This window comes from Calypte anna, chromosome 2, assembly GCF_003957555.1.
Source record: "Calypte anna isolate BGI_N300 chromosome 2, bCalAnn1_v1.p, whole genome shotgun sequence".
NCBI lineage: Eukaryota > Metazoa > Chordata > Aves > Apodiformes > Trochilidae > Calypte > Calypte anna.
This window is the reverse complement of record NC_044245.1, coordinates 118,166,773-118,181,847: the sequence shown is the minus strand read 5'-3', so window position 1 is coordinate 118,181,847 and position 15,075 is coordinate 118,166,773. Positions and strand designations below refer to the sequence as shown.

Genomic DNA, 15,075 nt, shown 5'->3' with positions numbered 1-15,075 from the left:
AATGGAGTACCCAAGTGCAAGGCTGAGCATTAACCCTGAAGGATTTCCTCAGCTGTGGGAGCAGTGCTTCACAGGGAAGTAAAAGTCAGCCATGGATACAGAGGTGGTTACTGTGTGCCATCCGACGTGCAGCAGTCCTTCCATTGTATGTCAGTCCAGTGCAGATCCTCTAAAAAACCACATTGTCAATAATAATTCGTTCATTGACTGCTCAAAGAGTAGGAAAGACTGATATATAAACAGTGAAGTGTGTTTTAGGAAATATTAAAAAGTCTCTCGTATGATTTCCAACATAATGGGAAGGAAGATACCATGCAGAAAGCACTTTGAATAAAATTTGGGATGAGATTTTCCACAGTTATTCTTCCTTAAGTTGTTCTGAAATGCCCTTAAAGGGACATAAAGGGTAATCAATCACCTTAAACTTTATGTTGTTTCTTACAGTACCATATTTTCAAAACCTGATGCTAAGATTTAGTAAATCAATTTCTGCACAACTGCATGTCTATATTTGTGAGCCCACTTGCCATAATTGTGTGTACAAATCTGGTATGCACATGTGCAGATAGGCTCTTTTGCAAAAATAAGGTGTATTGGACCAAATCAAATTCCAGCTTAACAGTCCTGTGTTGTGCTAACACTGGAGGGAGAAAAAGGGGTTTCCCTTTACCCCCCCAAATTATTTTGCCAAATAGATGTATATACAAAGTCCATTTAGACAGCTAATTGGCTATTTATTGCACACACATAACAGATTTGTACTCTGCCATATCTTCACATGCAAAGGCATGCATTTTGTGCACAGACATGGGACCTTAAATGTTGAAAATCTATTCCTTAGAAATCAATGTAGCTGAAAACTAGTCTTTCCTTTGAAGTTGGCATGAATATATGTACAAATTCTAGCTTAAGTTCTATCAAGAAGAGAGCAGTTTCTTAGTGGCTTCAGCATTCTAAGTCTGACACATTGCTTTTTCCATTCCTTGCTGTAGCATGTTTTCACAACAGTCCCCACCACATTTTGGGCAGCAAGCAAGCACCAGCATGTACAATAATAACATGAACATCAGTGTATCCATGGCAACCAACACAAGTGGTATGAACAACATGAACCAGATGACAGGGCAGATCAGCATGACCTCAGCGACCTCTGTGCCTACATCAGGGTTGTCCTCCATGGGTCCTGAGCAGGTGAGAATTTAAGGACTTGAGATGACAGCTAGAGGATTTGCTTTGATTTTCAGCAGCCTTTCAGGTCTGCTGCATTGGGCTGTTACTGCTGTAAGCCATTACAATTCTTTTACTGGTTTTCTTGAGAAATGATGATGTTGTTTCTAGCTTTGCACTCAGATAACCAAGGTGACCGATGAGGTAGAGACCACTTTCTTTGTGTATTCATTTCCCATTTTGACCTATTGCCACTGCAACTAGCACAGGTGCTCCTGGACTTGCATGGAAAGTGTGTGCTGTTCTAGCTCCTGTTCCCAGTAGGTAAGTTTCCATAGAATAGTTGCAGTGGAAGCTAGGACTGAATGTCATGCAGATGTTTTCTAGAGATAAAAGTGAAGGATGCTGTGTGGAAGACCTTCCTAGTGCCACTGTGTTTGTAGAACTATCAATTGGGCACCTTCACAAGCACAAAATCCACACCTTTTGTAATGTGGTGCATGTAAAGTAGATTGCTGAATCAACAGGCAAGTAACCAGTTCTTTTCAACTGAGAGGAAGTTTGCACATTTGTTTTTATTTGAGACTGCTACTTAGGGGATCCGAAATAAAGAAAATAGCATTTCTGTTTTCCAACCTGCAATTAGGCTCTCACAGTACATTAATAAGTATTTGACAAACAAGTCCTCATAATTACCAGGTTTATGTGTTTGTTCTAGCACTGAACTCCTGTTTGTTCAACACACAGACTTGAAATTGTGGGCTTTACTTAGAAATACTGGCAGAAAAGCACCTCTTTTAGCAGCATCTTTAGGCAGTCTTTAGCATCTCTTCCTATGATGGACAATATCTAAAACCTTTCTTCTGAGAATAATAGAATCATAGGATTTCCAGGTTGGAAAATACCTTTAAGATAATTGAGTCCAACCATAAACCTAAGGCCTCCAAGTCCACCAGTAAACCATGTCCCTGAGTGCCATCTCTGCACATCTTTTATATACCTTCAGGGATGGTGGCTCAACCACTTCCCTAGGCAGCCCACTCACTCCAGTGTTCGATAACCCATTTGGTGAAGATATTTTTCCTAATATTCAATTTTCCAGTCTAAATTTGGTAACAGGCTATTTATTTTACCAATATGGTCGTTAAGCTTAAATAGCTCTTTTCTTGTATTTTACCAAGAGCCACTCTATCAACATGATTTTGTTGTTGTATTGAAGTTGTTGGATTATTTTATTTGAGGTTTCTTGATTTTTTTTTTTCTTGGAAGTTAAACAAGCCACAGTGTTTCAGTCTTCTTGTAGGCTTTAAATTCCCTTTCCTTTTCTGCACCTGTTGCAGTTCAAATCAGTATTTCCTAAGCACATGGCTCATGTGCATAACACTAGTTCTTCCCCATTTCTCTTGGAATACTCTGACAGATATAGCCCCAGATCACATTTGTCTTTTACAGCTGCTGCATACTGGTGACCAAAATAATCTTGATACTCCCAAATCTGTCACCTTCTCTGATATTCCCAGTTGCTATGCCCAACTATAGCAGACTTTGTTATTATTATTTGTTCCCAAGTGCATACTGTTGCACACATTTAATGTAGTAAAACATCAGTAAACCAAGGGGGAAAAAAAAATGGGTATTTGAAAGTGACAGCCCAGTCTGATTTCTCAGCATGTTCATGCTACATAATTTTTCCTAGGAACCTGAACTGAGAAACATGCATTACAGAGAGAGATCTGAATTTTATTTCAGATATTTCCATGCAGACTGCTGTTTCCACTAGCACAGTTGTCACACTGCTTTTCCTTCCTAGACTACAAGATCTTGTTTCAGGACAGCATTTTTGTGACTTCCAGTAAGTCTCAAGCCCTTTATCTATCCCAACATTTGTTTTTTCAGCCCAACAGTCCCTTTTGTGGATCTACCTTAAACTCTGTTGTTACAACCTCCTTCTAGAAGCATGGGCAGAGTAACCTGAGACAGTGCTTTAACAATGACTGCCTCAAAACTGTGTCAAGTTCTGCTTGTAATTTCTCTTTCAATTCATGGGTTGCCTTGCCTCTGCTAATGACAATGTTACGCTGGAGGAGAGCACGTACTTAAATGCTTCTGATCCCCAAATCCTCCTCAGCACATTCTACATGGGTGAAACCTTCGTTCTTTGTTCCCAAATGTATTACCTTCCTTAAGTGCTGTAACAGTAACCGGTACCGATTTGCCACCCCAGCACTGTGTCATCTGCAAACTCTGCAAGCAAATGTTTTATGTTTCATCTAGGTCAGAGGTGGCCAACTGGCAGCTGACAGGCCATTTCTGAGCCACAAGAAAGTACTTTTTAGTCCTCAGGAATGCTTGCTGAGCTGCTTTACGTTTTCTTTTCTGAGTGGAGTAAATAAAAATTGTTTATATTAATACTAATTTTCTTTTTTTCCTATGCTTGGGGCATAGTGTTTTGCAGTTTGGGGTCTTTATTTAGCAATTGACCTAGGCTGTGCTAAACTCCTTGTAACTGGTGGTTTTCAAAATTACTATATTTTCTTTAGTCCTGCTGAATGTTTCCATTTCTTTTTTTTTTTTTTTTTTTTTTTTTTTTCTTTTTTTTTTAATAATATACTGTCACCTGCAGTTTTACTTACTGCCCTTTTTTTTTCGATAACATGTAATTTTAACTTCACATGGTCATCTCTTTCTAACCACAGTGAATAATAGTGGTTACCCTGTAAATGTATTCCGGCCTTTGAAAAAAACTTTACATGACTTGTTACTGGATGGTTTTGGACATAATATTTATTACTTCTTAGTCAAAAGCTGTGCCTGGGCTTACAAGCCTGATGAGAAGCAAATATATTACTTTTGGTACCAAACACATTTGTTTAGATCTGTCTCTGGTGGTGCTATACTGTATCATAGAGACATATACAAAGCTTAAAAATATTAACTTTGGTGTTTATTCACAGTGGTATAACTCCAGCTGCTCTTAATTATTTAATATATGTACTTGAGGGATCAGACTTTGTCTCATTAGCATCTTCTTCATTATCATCTTCACCTTATAATTATGGTAAAGCTCTCTAGGCTACTCTTAGCAGTGTGTCTTCCAAGAAGGCTGATACCAGGAAGGCTGAAATGCAAGCTGCCAGGTCTTCAGGTTCCTTCTGCCCAAAACAGCTTCTCCAGACATCAAGAAAGTTTAAACCTTCCCAGTGTAGCACCATTCACACAGCTTACTGTCTCCTTGTCAGCACTGTCATCTTGTTTGCACAGTGGATTGTTGCTGTGTTTTTGCCTGCTATTTATTTTGCATCTTGGATCCATGGTATTTACTGAGTTGCCAGAGAAGTGAATTGAAAACTGTGCAAGAGAAGAGACTTTTCAAGCCATTGTCTAGATGTTCACTCAGAGCAGTTTATTAATAAGCACAGGTACAGTACTGCCCAGGCCAAGGTTATCATGACATCTGCAAAGAATTATCTTAAAGTAGTATTTTGTTCAGCCTATTGGATGGAAGATGTTATGAACTGAGAGAAAATTTCTTACTAGGCACCTTGTACCAGTCAGGGTTCTTGCATTATCACTGGCAAAGAGATTCTGTGATAGGAACTCAGTGGTGCCTTTGCTGCTTTTGTGGCATGCAGCCTGGAACCATCTTCCTTTTCTATATCTGTCCATGATGCAAATTGTGCACTCATCATTTTGTTCCAATACTCCTGTTGATTCAGTATACAGTATTTTATTTCTGGGTTGTTGTTTTTTTCTTCCTTTGTCTACTGAAGAAACAGAAAAGGCATTTTTGCCTGTACATTCTGGTCAATATTAACCAATAGCAGAAAACACTTTTCAAACACTGATGCTTAGTGAAATGCATGTAAATAAAGCTGCAAAGATGTCTACTTTCTTTCCACACAAAATATCATGGTTCTCTTCCTTTCTCTTCCACCCATTTGTATTAAGAAGCAGAAAGCATCACTAGAACACTAGCACCACTAAACTATCAGTTTCTTCAGGGTTGATTCCTGTAGCAAAAATATTTAAATTTTTAATCTTTCCTGTTGAACTGCAGTCTTGTCTCTGGCAGCATTTGAAATCACCTCTTCAGGTGGTTGCATGTGATTGTGTTTAGCTTTGTGACTTGTTTGCAAAATTGGTGAACAGCAGCAGAAGCAACAGCCAGAAGGACCAGAAAAGGCTTTGGTGTGGTAAATTCAAGGCAGCGTTCCCCTGCTGCTGCAGCAGGTTGCTGTAGATGGAGTGAGGTAGTGCAGTGGCAGAATCTCCTCTCCTTGGTAACACAAGTCTCCTAAAGGACAGGTGACACTGAAAACATCTTTTTCATTCCAGCAGAATCTGGAGGGGCATATCCTCACTCTTATCACATCCACCTAGTAACAGAGAGAACCAATCCAGCAAAGACTCCCTAAGGAAGATATTTCTTTCCCTGTAAAACTTGTAAGGAAGCTGAATTTTTCTAATATTTCAGACCCACGCTGAAGGGCTGCATTTTGTATTTTATACCAGTTCCTACACAGAGTATTCCTTTGATTAAGAAAGCAATGCTGTAAATTTGGCGAGCCACTCTTTCCACATAACTAGGCATGACAGACCCTTTAGTTTTTCAGAAACACACAGCTTCACTACTTTCCTGTGGCTGCATTCAGAAAATTGTTGAGACGATCCCTTTAGGAAAACATGCAGCAGCAGATTTTCCCATTTAATGCTATTTTCTCCCATTGCTTACAAGCAGACAAATAAGCGTCATTAAAAAAGTAAGTTAATAGTATAATTCAGTCTATTTGTCACTTCCTAAGGCTTTGAAAAAACAGTGCAGTGGTTTACAAGCAGAAAAGCTGTGTATTACTGGAGGTTAGGAAAGCAGTTACGCGTTTCTTCTCAGGACTTACATAGCAGGCATGTTCTCTTCAAATAATATTGACCTAAATTATGGAGCCTGCCTTGTTAAAATATGTGCAAGGGTCATAGTATCAGGAATGAAATCTTTGTTGTTGACTGTGAAGCAGAATAATATGAGTCAAACACATGCTGCACAAGAAGAGCATTCAGCTCTATAGTCTCTTCCCTGATTCGTGGTGTCATCCCAAAAGTAGATGTTACATCCCAAAAGTGATGTTGTTACATGCAAACAGCATAGTGGCTTATAATGCTGCTTTTTAATTCCCAGCCCTCTTCCTAATGTATTTTTTAATTCATTCTCTTTAATATCTTGTTACCAATAGGTTAATGATCCTGCTATGAGGGGAGGCAATCTCTTTCCAAACCAGCTGCCTGGAATGGATATGATAAAGCAGGACGGAGATGCAACACGGGTGAGACATGACATACATAGGCATACACAGGCAACAGAGCTATGAATGTACTGTGGTCAAGAAATAGATACAGTATCTTTTCACTAACAAAGCTAAAAGTAGTCAGGGTAATACAGTAAATTTTAAGTTTTTAGCAAATAATTTTTTTTTAATTCTACTTTCAGTGACATCTGTATTAACTTCCTTGTTTAGATCCCATTAGCATTGCTAAAGTGAATAATATAGAATACATTTACATTAACAGAATACATTACATTTACTGAATTAAGTCACATTCAGCAGACTTACGCAGAGTTGTATTTGCTTTTTACAGAGCAATTACTTGATTATTTGCTGATGATAGAGAAGACTTAACCATTGATTTATATTTGCACTGCTGCATGCTTAACCCATTTCATGTCTCATCCTGCCGAAGTGTTTTTCCACTTCACGTTGCGTTATACTTAGGACAAAGGAAAAAAAAACCAAAAACCTCAGGAATTATTACTTTCTGTACAGTGCTTCTCTGAGAGGGACGATAGAAGCGAACCGATTTTCACACAGATTTCCAACTGACAGGGAAATTAGCGTTTGCTTAGGTTAAAAAACGATTTGTATTCCAGACAGTAGCCGTACTAAACGAAAGTCATTGTGGAGTTCTTGGATTGTGGCCAAGTAAATGAGGTGGTTTTTATATGCGTGTATCGTCCCCCTCCTCAGCGGAAGGTGATTTTTGGTGGGTTTTGTTGTGGGTTTGTTTCGGTGTTTTTTTTTCTTCCACGGAAACAAGTCTTCACTTAATTTTAAGTTCGTTCAAGGCAAACGCGGTGTTTCGAGACCTGGCGTGATTTGAAACGAGATGATTATTTTTATTTACTTCCCAAACCCACACAGTGCGGGGTCCCCACGGAGCAGCCGCCCAGCCCAGCCCAGCCCAGCCCAGCCCCGACCGTTGGGCTCAGGTCTCACGCGGGCAGGGAGCGGCGCGTGCCCCCTCGCGTCACCCCGGGGGACAAAGCGGAGGGGGGGGGGAAGGGGCTGCCCAGCGGCGCGCGCGGGAAGCGCCACCTAGCGGCTGCCGCCTGCCGCAGCTCCTCCCGCATCTCCGCATTCCCCCCCGCTCCCCCCCCGGCTTCCCGCACCTCTCCCGGGGTGGGGGGGACGGGATGGGAAGGATTTAAAGTGTCCCTTTGCCTGTCATCCCCTTGGCGGCGGGTTTGAAATGAAACGGTTAGAGCTGTATGAACAGATTTTCTGCTTAAGCTGAAACCGATAGCAAAATTTCAAAACGCTTTCCACTGTTAAAGAAAAGAAATTCGAATAACGGGAAATACAAAAAAAGAAAAGAAACAATTTAACTGCAAATGCATCAAGATCAGAAGGGCTGGAGGGGCTGTGAAAACAGGCTGAGGGAGTTGGGGTTGCTCCCTGGAAGGAGTCCTCATAGTGGTATTCCAGAATCTGAAGGGGGGCTACAGAAAAGTTGGGGAGGGGCTTTTTATAAGGGTGGGTAGGGATTTGGGCAAAGAGAACAGTTTCAAACTGAAAGAAGTTATTTTGGGTTAGATATCAGGATGAGATTCTTTTATCTGAGAGTGGTGAGATGCTGGATGAAGTTGCCTAGAGAAGTTGTGGCTGCCCCATCCCTGGAAGTGTAGGAGGCCAGGTGGGATGGAGCTTTGAGCAGCCTGGTCTGGTGGGAGGTGTCCCTGCCCATGGCAAGGGGTTTGGAACTAGAGGACCTTTAAGGTTCCTTCCAACCTAAACCATTCTATGGTTTTATGATTAATGAAAATGATGAATGTACTGAGGAAGAAGTAACCATACGTGTATTTTATTGTATCCTCTGGGGTATGATCCTGAGTTGTTAAAATGTCTATGAAAATTGGAACTGAGGACGTAGAAATGCAGCGGAATTAATCCCCACCTGCTATCCCTGGAGTTTAAACACAAGTCAATTGTATCAGTGAACACAAAGGGAAGTCTGGATATATGGATTCAAGCTAATTTTCAGATTTAAATCTGTATAATATGTATAACTTGTATAATTGTATAATATGTATAATTTAAATATGTATAATCAACAGTGGGTGCTGCAGTCCAGCACCCAGCTCTCATTCACCCAAGCCACCTCCGCTCTCCCAGGAGGAATTCAGTTGTTTCTCTCTCCAACTCCTCTTTCTTTTGCAGAAATACTGCTGACCCTGAAGGTGGTTCGGTTGCTGCTTTCTTCAGACGATTGGGCTCCGGGCCCCAAATCCTTACCGGTTTGAAGAGCTGCGGCTGTTTGTCGTGACCCAGCTGAGCTGCCAGCGCCGGTGGCGGCTGCCGACGGGACTCAGCCCCGCCTCCCCGAGGGGAGCCGGGCGGTCGGGGCCCTCGGAAGAGCATCCTCTTCTTCGACAGTCTGAAGCTACTCGCGTACAGACAGTTGCTCAGTCTGTTCACTGCATTCACCTTAGTGCAACTTAGATCTCTCCTGCAAAAGTAAATGTTAACAGACGACTTTCATAAACCGTGTCAGATTGAATGTATTTAAATGTTCGTATTTAAGAAAAAAACAAACAAACAAGCAAGCAACCATGCTCTCCTGTTTCTGTTTAGTTCTAGACCTCGGGGTTTGTTGGGTTTTTTTTGTTGTTGTTGTTTTTCGCTTTTGTTTTCCCTGGCTTACTCGGTCTGGTGCAAAGGATTCAGTTCCGTCTGAAAACTGGTGTTTTAGACTAAGGCCTGCATTTTGGGGCGGAGAGGAGGCGTGGAGGAGGGTGTAGAAGCAACGTCTGGTACATTAAGAGACCTCCGATGGGCACGTTCCGCTGACAAGGAGTCAGAGAAGACGAACCAATGTAGAAAACTATACAGACCAATTTTGAATGGGGTTTAAGTTGTAAAACAGATGAAAAATACCCTGTGAGAGGGATGTTTGTAAGGGACGTTTCAGCTGGGCTTTGGGGTAATGTTTATAATGCAAGTCATGAATCCAAAAATACAAGTTGGTTACATTCTTATTTAATTAAATATCTAACAATCAGCAAAGCCTGATTTTAATTTTTTTTTTTTTTTTTTTTTTTTGTAACCTGGCTTTCCTGACCACTGTCATCCTCTTCTTGTTACTAATAGAATAAAAGAACAGGTTACTCCTTTATTTCCCTAGGTGTGTTTCTAGCAATCTGGACAACCAGTTACTGGATGCTGAACAACAAAGTTCGATGGTAATGCATGTACTGATTATGATAGTGGCAGAATTGGTGCATAATATCAAAGAGCTCAAGATACCTGCTTCAAAGCATGATAATTTCTGGTTCCCATCCCCTTTAGCTGGGAAAATAACCATTCCCATAATACCTATAGCAGATATCACTACAGACTTCACCGCTATTGCGTGTTTCTCATTATTTTAAAGCAGTGTGGACTACGAGGACGTTTTGTAAGGTACATAAAATCCAGTTTATATGTAAACAAGCAATAATTTAAGTTGAAAACTTAAGTGTTTTACTTGTATAATTTTTGTGAGATATACATGTTGTGAAGTTGATTCCAAATGAGGTACTTCAGTATTAAATTAGATATCTTCTTAGCCGTGTGTGTCTCCTGGAAAAGTGTTTTGTAAAGGATCACAATGCCTTGATTAGACCTAATTTGTAGGCTTGAGACTTCTCATTTTCTAAACCTTGTGATTCTGCTCATAATACCATTTAACTAATCTATATTATATGCAGCCACTGTAGGAACCAATTCTTGATTTTTGTACGTTTATATCCTTTCGTAACAAATCTTAGACAAACTGTTACTAAGCAGTCCACTGTTAGAGGGTGGGGGTTTTCCTTGCCCACTGTGGTTGGAATAATCTTTTACTAAACTGAGATCAGTTTCTGAGGACTTGAAATATTAAGAAATTGATGGGTTTGACCTCTGTTTTCTTTCAACTGACCCCCAATCCACAAACTTTCTAACCTGAACGCAAATTTTTTTGATGTCCTGTAAAATGCAATCCATTTTATAATATCTCATCAGCCATGTCTTTTGGGAGTGAAAAGTTTATTCTCTTGTCATTTAGTTCGGTTTGGTTTTCAGGTAGGAGCTCATATGAAATATCAGCTATTCTGTATTAAAGTGGAAGAAAATGTGATAAAGATGGTTTGAAACAGATTTTTCCTGTAGAAGGCTTTTGGTGAAAGCCCAGGAAATGTACAGTTGTGTTTGTCCTTAAGGAGGGCAGTGCCACCATTCCGGAGAAACATCCTTCAGCTCTCACTGTTCTGATACCCAACTCAAACAGAACATGTAGTCAGCTGAGCCATCATCTCACCTGCTGATGGGAAAACAAAATAACTCAGCCCTGAGCTCCACAGTCTCATTGCTACAATGACAGTTGTGTTAAACTTGTATCATATATCTGACCAAAAAAAAAATTTAAGTAAGAAATGTATACATCTGAAGAAATTAACTTCATGCACCACAGAGTGTAAATGAGTTTTACAATAATTTTGCTTCTATTCCATTCTGGTTTGGTTTTTGACTGTAACCTCTGCAAATAGATTGTTCTTTTTCACAGTGGACAAAATAATTTAAATTTGTCCCATTTCATGGCAGACCTGCAAACCCTTCTCATCTGTAGTAATTATGATACTTCATCATCCATTGCCATTTTGGAAGAAAGGAGATTGTACCTACTGCTTTGGCTCAGTTTGGATTCATTGTGACTTTAGTCATCTTCTAGCTAATGAAAGAGAAAAGTGAGTGAAAGAATCTTCTGATCATATTGATCACTATAGAAACAAAAAAAGCCAAATCAATTCCCTTCATTATCAGTATTTTTCATCCTGTATACAGTAAATTTGTCAGCAACAGTACTTGGATTTTGTTTAACAGAACAATTAATCAGTGTTCTACTTACATTACTAAATGTGAAAGGTGCATAATGTGAAAAATAAGCATATATACATGGTCGTACGACCTGTTTAAGTGTTCATGTAATGTGGTAAGTTTAAAAAGTAAAGTGAGCTGTTTTGCTACAACAAATTAATTTGTACTCGATCTTTAAAATATTGTCCCACACCGGTATCCCTTTGGGCCTGGATTAATTAAAAGCAATGTTTTTGCAGTTTATACAATACATTTTTTAATCTTTGTTTAAAAGCGTAATTCATATGGGCTTAACAGATGAAATGGGTGGCACAGCTCCACTTGCAGAACCCAAAGATACACAATCAGTTTTGAAATGCAACTTAAGCCATTAATTGTTGGTGTGAATTTAAAAGTTTTCTAGTATTTGTATGGTAGTATGCTGCCTAAGAGCAAAAGCATTCTCTGCACAAAAGAAAATTTACTGTAGTGGCTTTGATTTTAATTAGAATTTTCTCCCTGGTGTTTCTTTGTAGACTAAAACAAAATCTTTTAAGTTTCTTACTACAGGTAAAAGCTATGTGCAAGAACCTCAAAATGCTAAAATCTAGCATAATGCCTTAGATCTGTTTTTAAGTCTTGTATATTCCTACATAGCTGTCTGATGTATTATATTTGTATAGTGAATTGTGTACAATTTTGGAATAAGTGCATCATCACTTAACCTTTATGTTGTTGAATAGAGATGATGGACACATTTCTTCAAACATTTACTGTCATTTAATTTTTTCCCTTTACGTCATTTGTGGGTTTTATTTGTACAGTTCATCATGAAGTTGCATCTGAGATGTGTGTATATGAAAAGATTATACAAGGGTAAAATTAAGCAATATATAAACTATGGTTCTTCAGGAGAAAGCTTACAGTGTTTCAGGTTGTGATTTATTTTCAAAATGGAGTTGACTCTGAACATCACTTTGTTCACCTGCATTGATGTTTGTATTTCTAGTGTGAGCAGTTTATGCAAAGGTAGATATATTCAGAGAAATTTTAAATACATTTATGCAAGTTAATATTGCTTTGCTGATGCTGTTTGCTTATTTGATGTTAAATAATGCTATTGTAAATAAAGAATTCTGTTGTTATTGCATCATTTAATAAATTTTAATGCCTTCGGGTTTTACATGGCTTTAGAGATTTCAATGTCTTTCTGTTGTGTCTTCCTTTATTCATAGAAAGGTGTAAGACATAGGACTAAAGCACTAGAGAGTAGATGAAGATGCAGGTTTTTATTAAAAAGAGAGCAGGCTTTCAATGTTGAAGCCTTTTATATATGTGCCAGTTGGTTGTTACTCTCAAATCCTTTCATCTTTGTTGTTCTATATTAACTGAAAATGTTTATCACGTAGGTTAATGTCAAAAACAGTTCATGAGTACTTTTTTTAATATCACAGTCAGGATGGAATGGGTGTCTTGCATGCTGGTTCCAGCAGAGCCAGACCTCAAATGGTGTCAGGTGGGACTGAGTAGAGTTAAGGTCTGGTTCTACTTCCTATGCCAAATGGTTCATTGAGGACAGTTGGAGATGTTTGCTCAGTTTTTTTAAAAATAAAAGCAGCTACAAGAATGCCTGTTTATCAGACTGTTCTGCTGCTGTCTCTGGGAAATGGGAGAAGCATGGAGACGGGGTCAGAGTATGGCAGGGGAAGACAGCAGTTGGGTATCTTGTCTCTGCCTTGGCCTCTTGGCCTCTGAAGTGTGGAAGTAGAGATGATAAGCACATCCTGAGTGGGCCTCTTGATCAAACTTTCACCCTGCCTTCTGAAACAGTAGTTGTGGTGAAACCTTTATGGTAAATTAATTCTTGTGCTGAAGAAAGGAGAACCCAGAGCAGCCTTGAGCAGTTCTGTGGCTTTGAGGACGTGACAGGTGCATACAAGTTGTGCTCTCTCACCTATCTGTGGCACAGCATCTCCAGGTGCATGTACATCAGGTACCTGCTGTACAGGGACAGAGTTTTTATTTCAGCAGAGGCTCTTGGGCTGCTGCTCCCTGTCCTCGCCTTTGGTCATAATAGTACACCTATGCTTCTGCTCTGACCTGATCTAAATTACAATTTAGGTTATTGCTGCAACAGCATCTGGTGCTGTGACTGGGACTCACATGTCCTGAATCACCCAGGAGGACCACTGGCTGCTCCCGGCTGAAACCACCCCTGGGCTGTTCATAAAAGTATGGGGCCTTATGGAATCCCTCCAGGAGCTTCAGCTAAGGGTTGTCTCTAGGTCCCTGTGAAATCCAGGAGCTGCTGAATTGCAGTGTTTAATACAGGTCCATCAGTACCACACCAAGAGTTCCCACTCATTCTCCTGCTAATAGAGAGAAGAACAATCACAAATGGATTGAGTCTTTAGGAGACATAGGCTGGGAAAAGTCCAGGCTGGAATTACCATGTGAATGAACCTGTACGAATAATGATGCTTGAGAGCTGGGCATAAAGGTGGGTGCCAGTTTAGGTTGGACTCCTGGAACATGGCTGCTAGAAATATCACCCCAGCAAATAAAAATTCAGTGTGTCTGATCCCATCATCTCTTCCCTGTCTCTGGATCATTAGAAGGTATAAATGGCCGAAGCTGGAGACCTAGTGATCCAAGCTTCTAGTTTGGGGGATGAAAAGGAGTTTGCCAGAGTATGTGCAAGATCTCCCCCTATAAGTAACAAATTGCTCCCCACTATGGAATGGCTAAATGGTTTTGGCTGTAAAGCAGGATACAACCTGAGAAAATCGGGCTAAGGCTGAGTTCTACAATTTTAGCTTTCAGACTTGTGAAGAGGGTAGAAAGGAAAATGCACAGTTGCAAAGGAATAGCCTCAACTTGCAGAGATTTAAACCTGATCAAGCTGAGTAGCAGAACCAAGTAGTACAAGGAACTTGGTGAATTAAGGGGGAACAGATGTCATCTAACTCTGCAGCTTGCACACCCAGTGGAAATGTGGCTGTAAACAAATACATACCATCTACCATCCTGCTTGTGCACAAGAGTTGCCTGGGCAGGACAAGTAAAGTCCAGCCAGTATGATTGTCAGTGTTGAAGAAATCCATGTGTCCAAGGATGCCCAAATAACTCCCTGCTCCAATGGGACTGGATGAAGAAGGTGGGGAAGTCTGGGGAAACTGAGACCTCCACCCAATAGTGAGACATCCTGTACAGCTGCTGACGAGGTGGAGTTGCTCCAGTTCCTGCCATGTGCCCAGGGATTTCTTCCTGGGAAATATTCCTGAGAAGATCCTGCAGGAGAGGTGGGGAGATTCACCTTTAGCTCAAAATGTGGGTCTCCCACGGTGGTTTCAGGACACAGTTTAGTTCATCACTTCACATGATAATTGCTCAGGAGGCTGGAAGCTGTGAACATGGCTGGAGTAACTTAGCTCCCTGCAAACTGCAGGCAAAGTGCTTTGAGATACAACAAGAACAACATACATACTCCTGCCCTTACTTGTGTGCCCACTCAGTGGCCCACCTTAGAAAAAGGGGAGCACTGCAGCTATACAGCAGGATCGTGTTGCTCCAACTTTTTCTGGGACACATATTTTCCAATTATTTTCCAGGTATTTGTCTATTCTCATTGTGTTTGGAATGGGATGAGATCAGTGAAGTCACATGAGATCAGTGCTTTAGTGAAGTCACTGAGCTAATGACATTAAACTCTAGGTCTTAAGATCCAGCTGATACTCAAAAGGGAAAGTTAAAACATTTTAATATG

At 40.3% G+C, this 15,075-nt stretch overlaps 1 protein-coding gene across 5 annotated transcripts in view; it reads left to right on the top strand.

The window, feature by feature from the left end:
• Positions 1-12,509, top strand: part of NCOA2 (nuclear receptor coactivator 2) — a 187,872-nt gene extending 175,363 nt beyond the window's left edge. For all 5 annotated transcript variants that reach the window (XM_030444120.1, XM_030444118.1, XM_030444119.1 and 2 more), the window contains 3 exons: positions 993-1,191; positions 6,396-6,485; positions 8,655-12,509. In XM_030444120.1, the coding sequence (XP_030299980.1) occupies positions 993-1,191; positions 6,396-6,485; positions 8,655-8,666 (301 nt within the window). In that variant the 3' untranslated portion in view covers positions 8,667-12,509. The remainder of the gene's footprint in view (positions 1-992; positions 1,192-6,395; positions 6,486-8,654) is intronic.
• Positions 12,510-15,075: the final 2,566 nt, after the last annotated feature.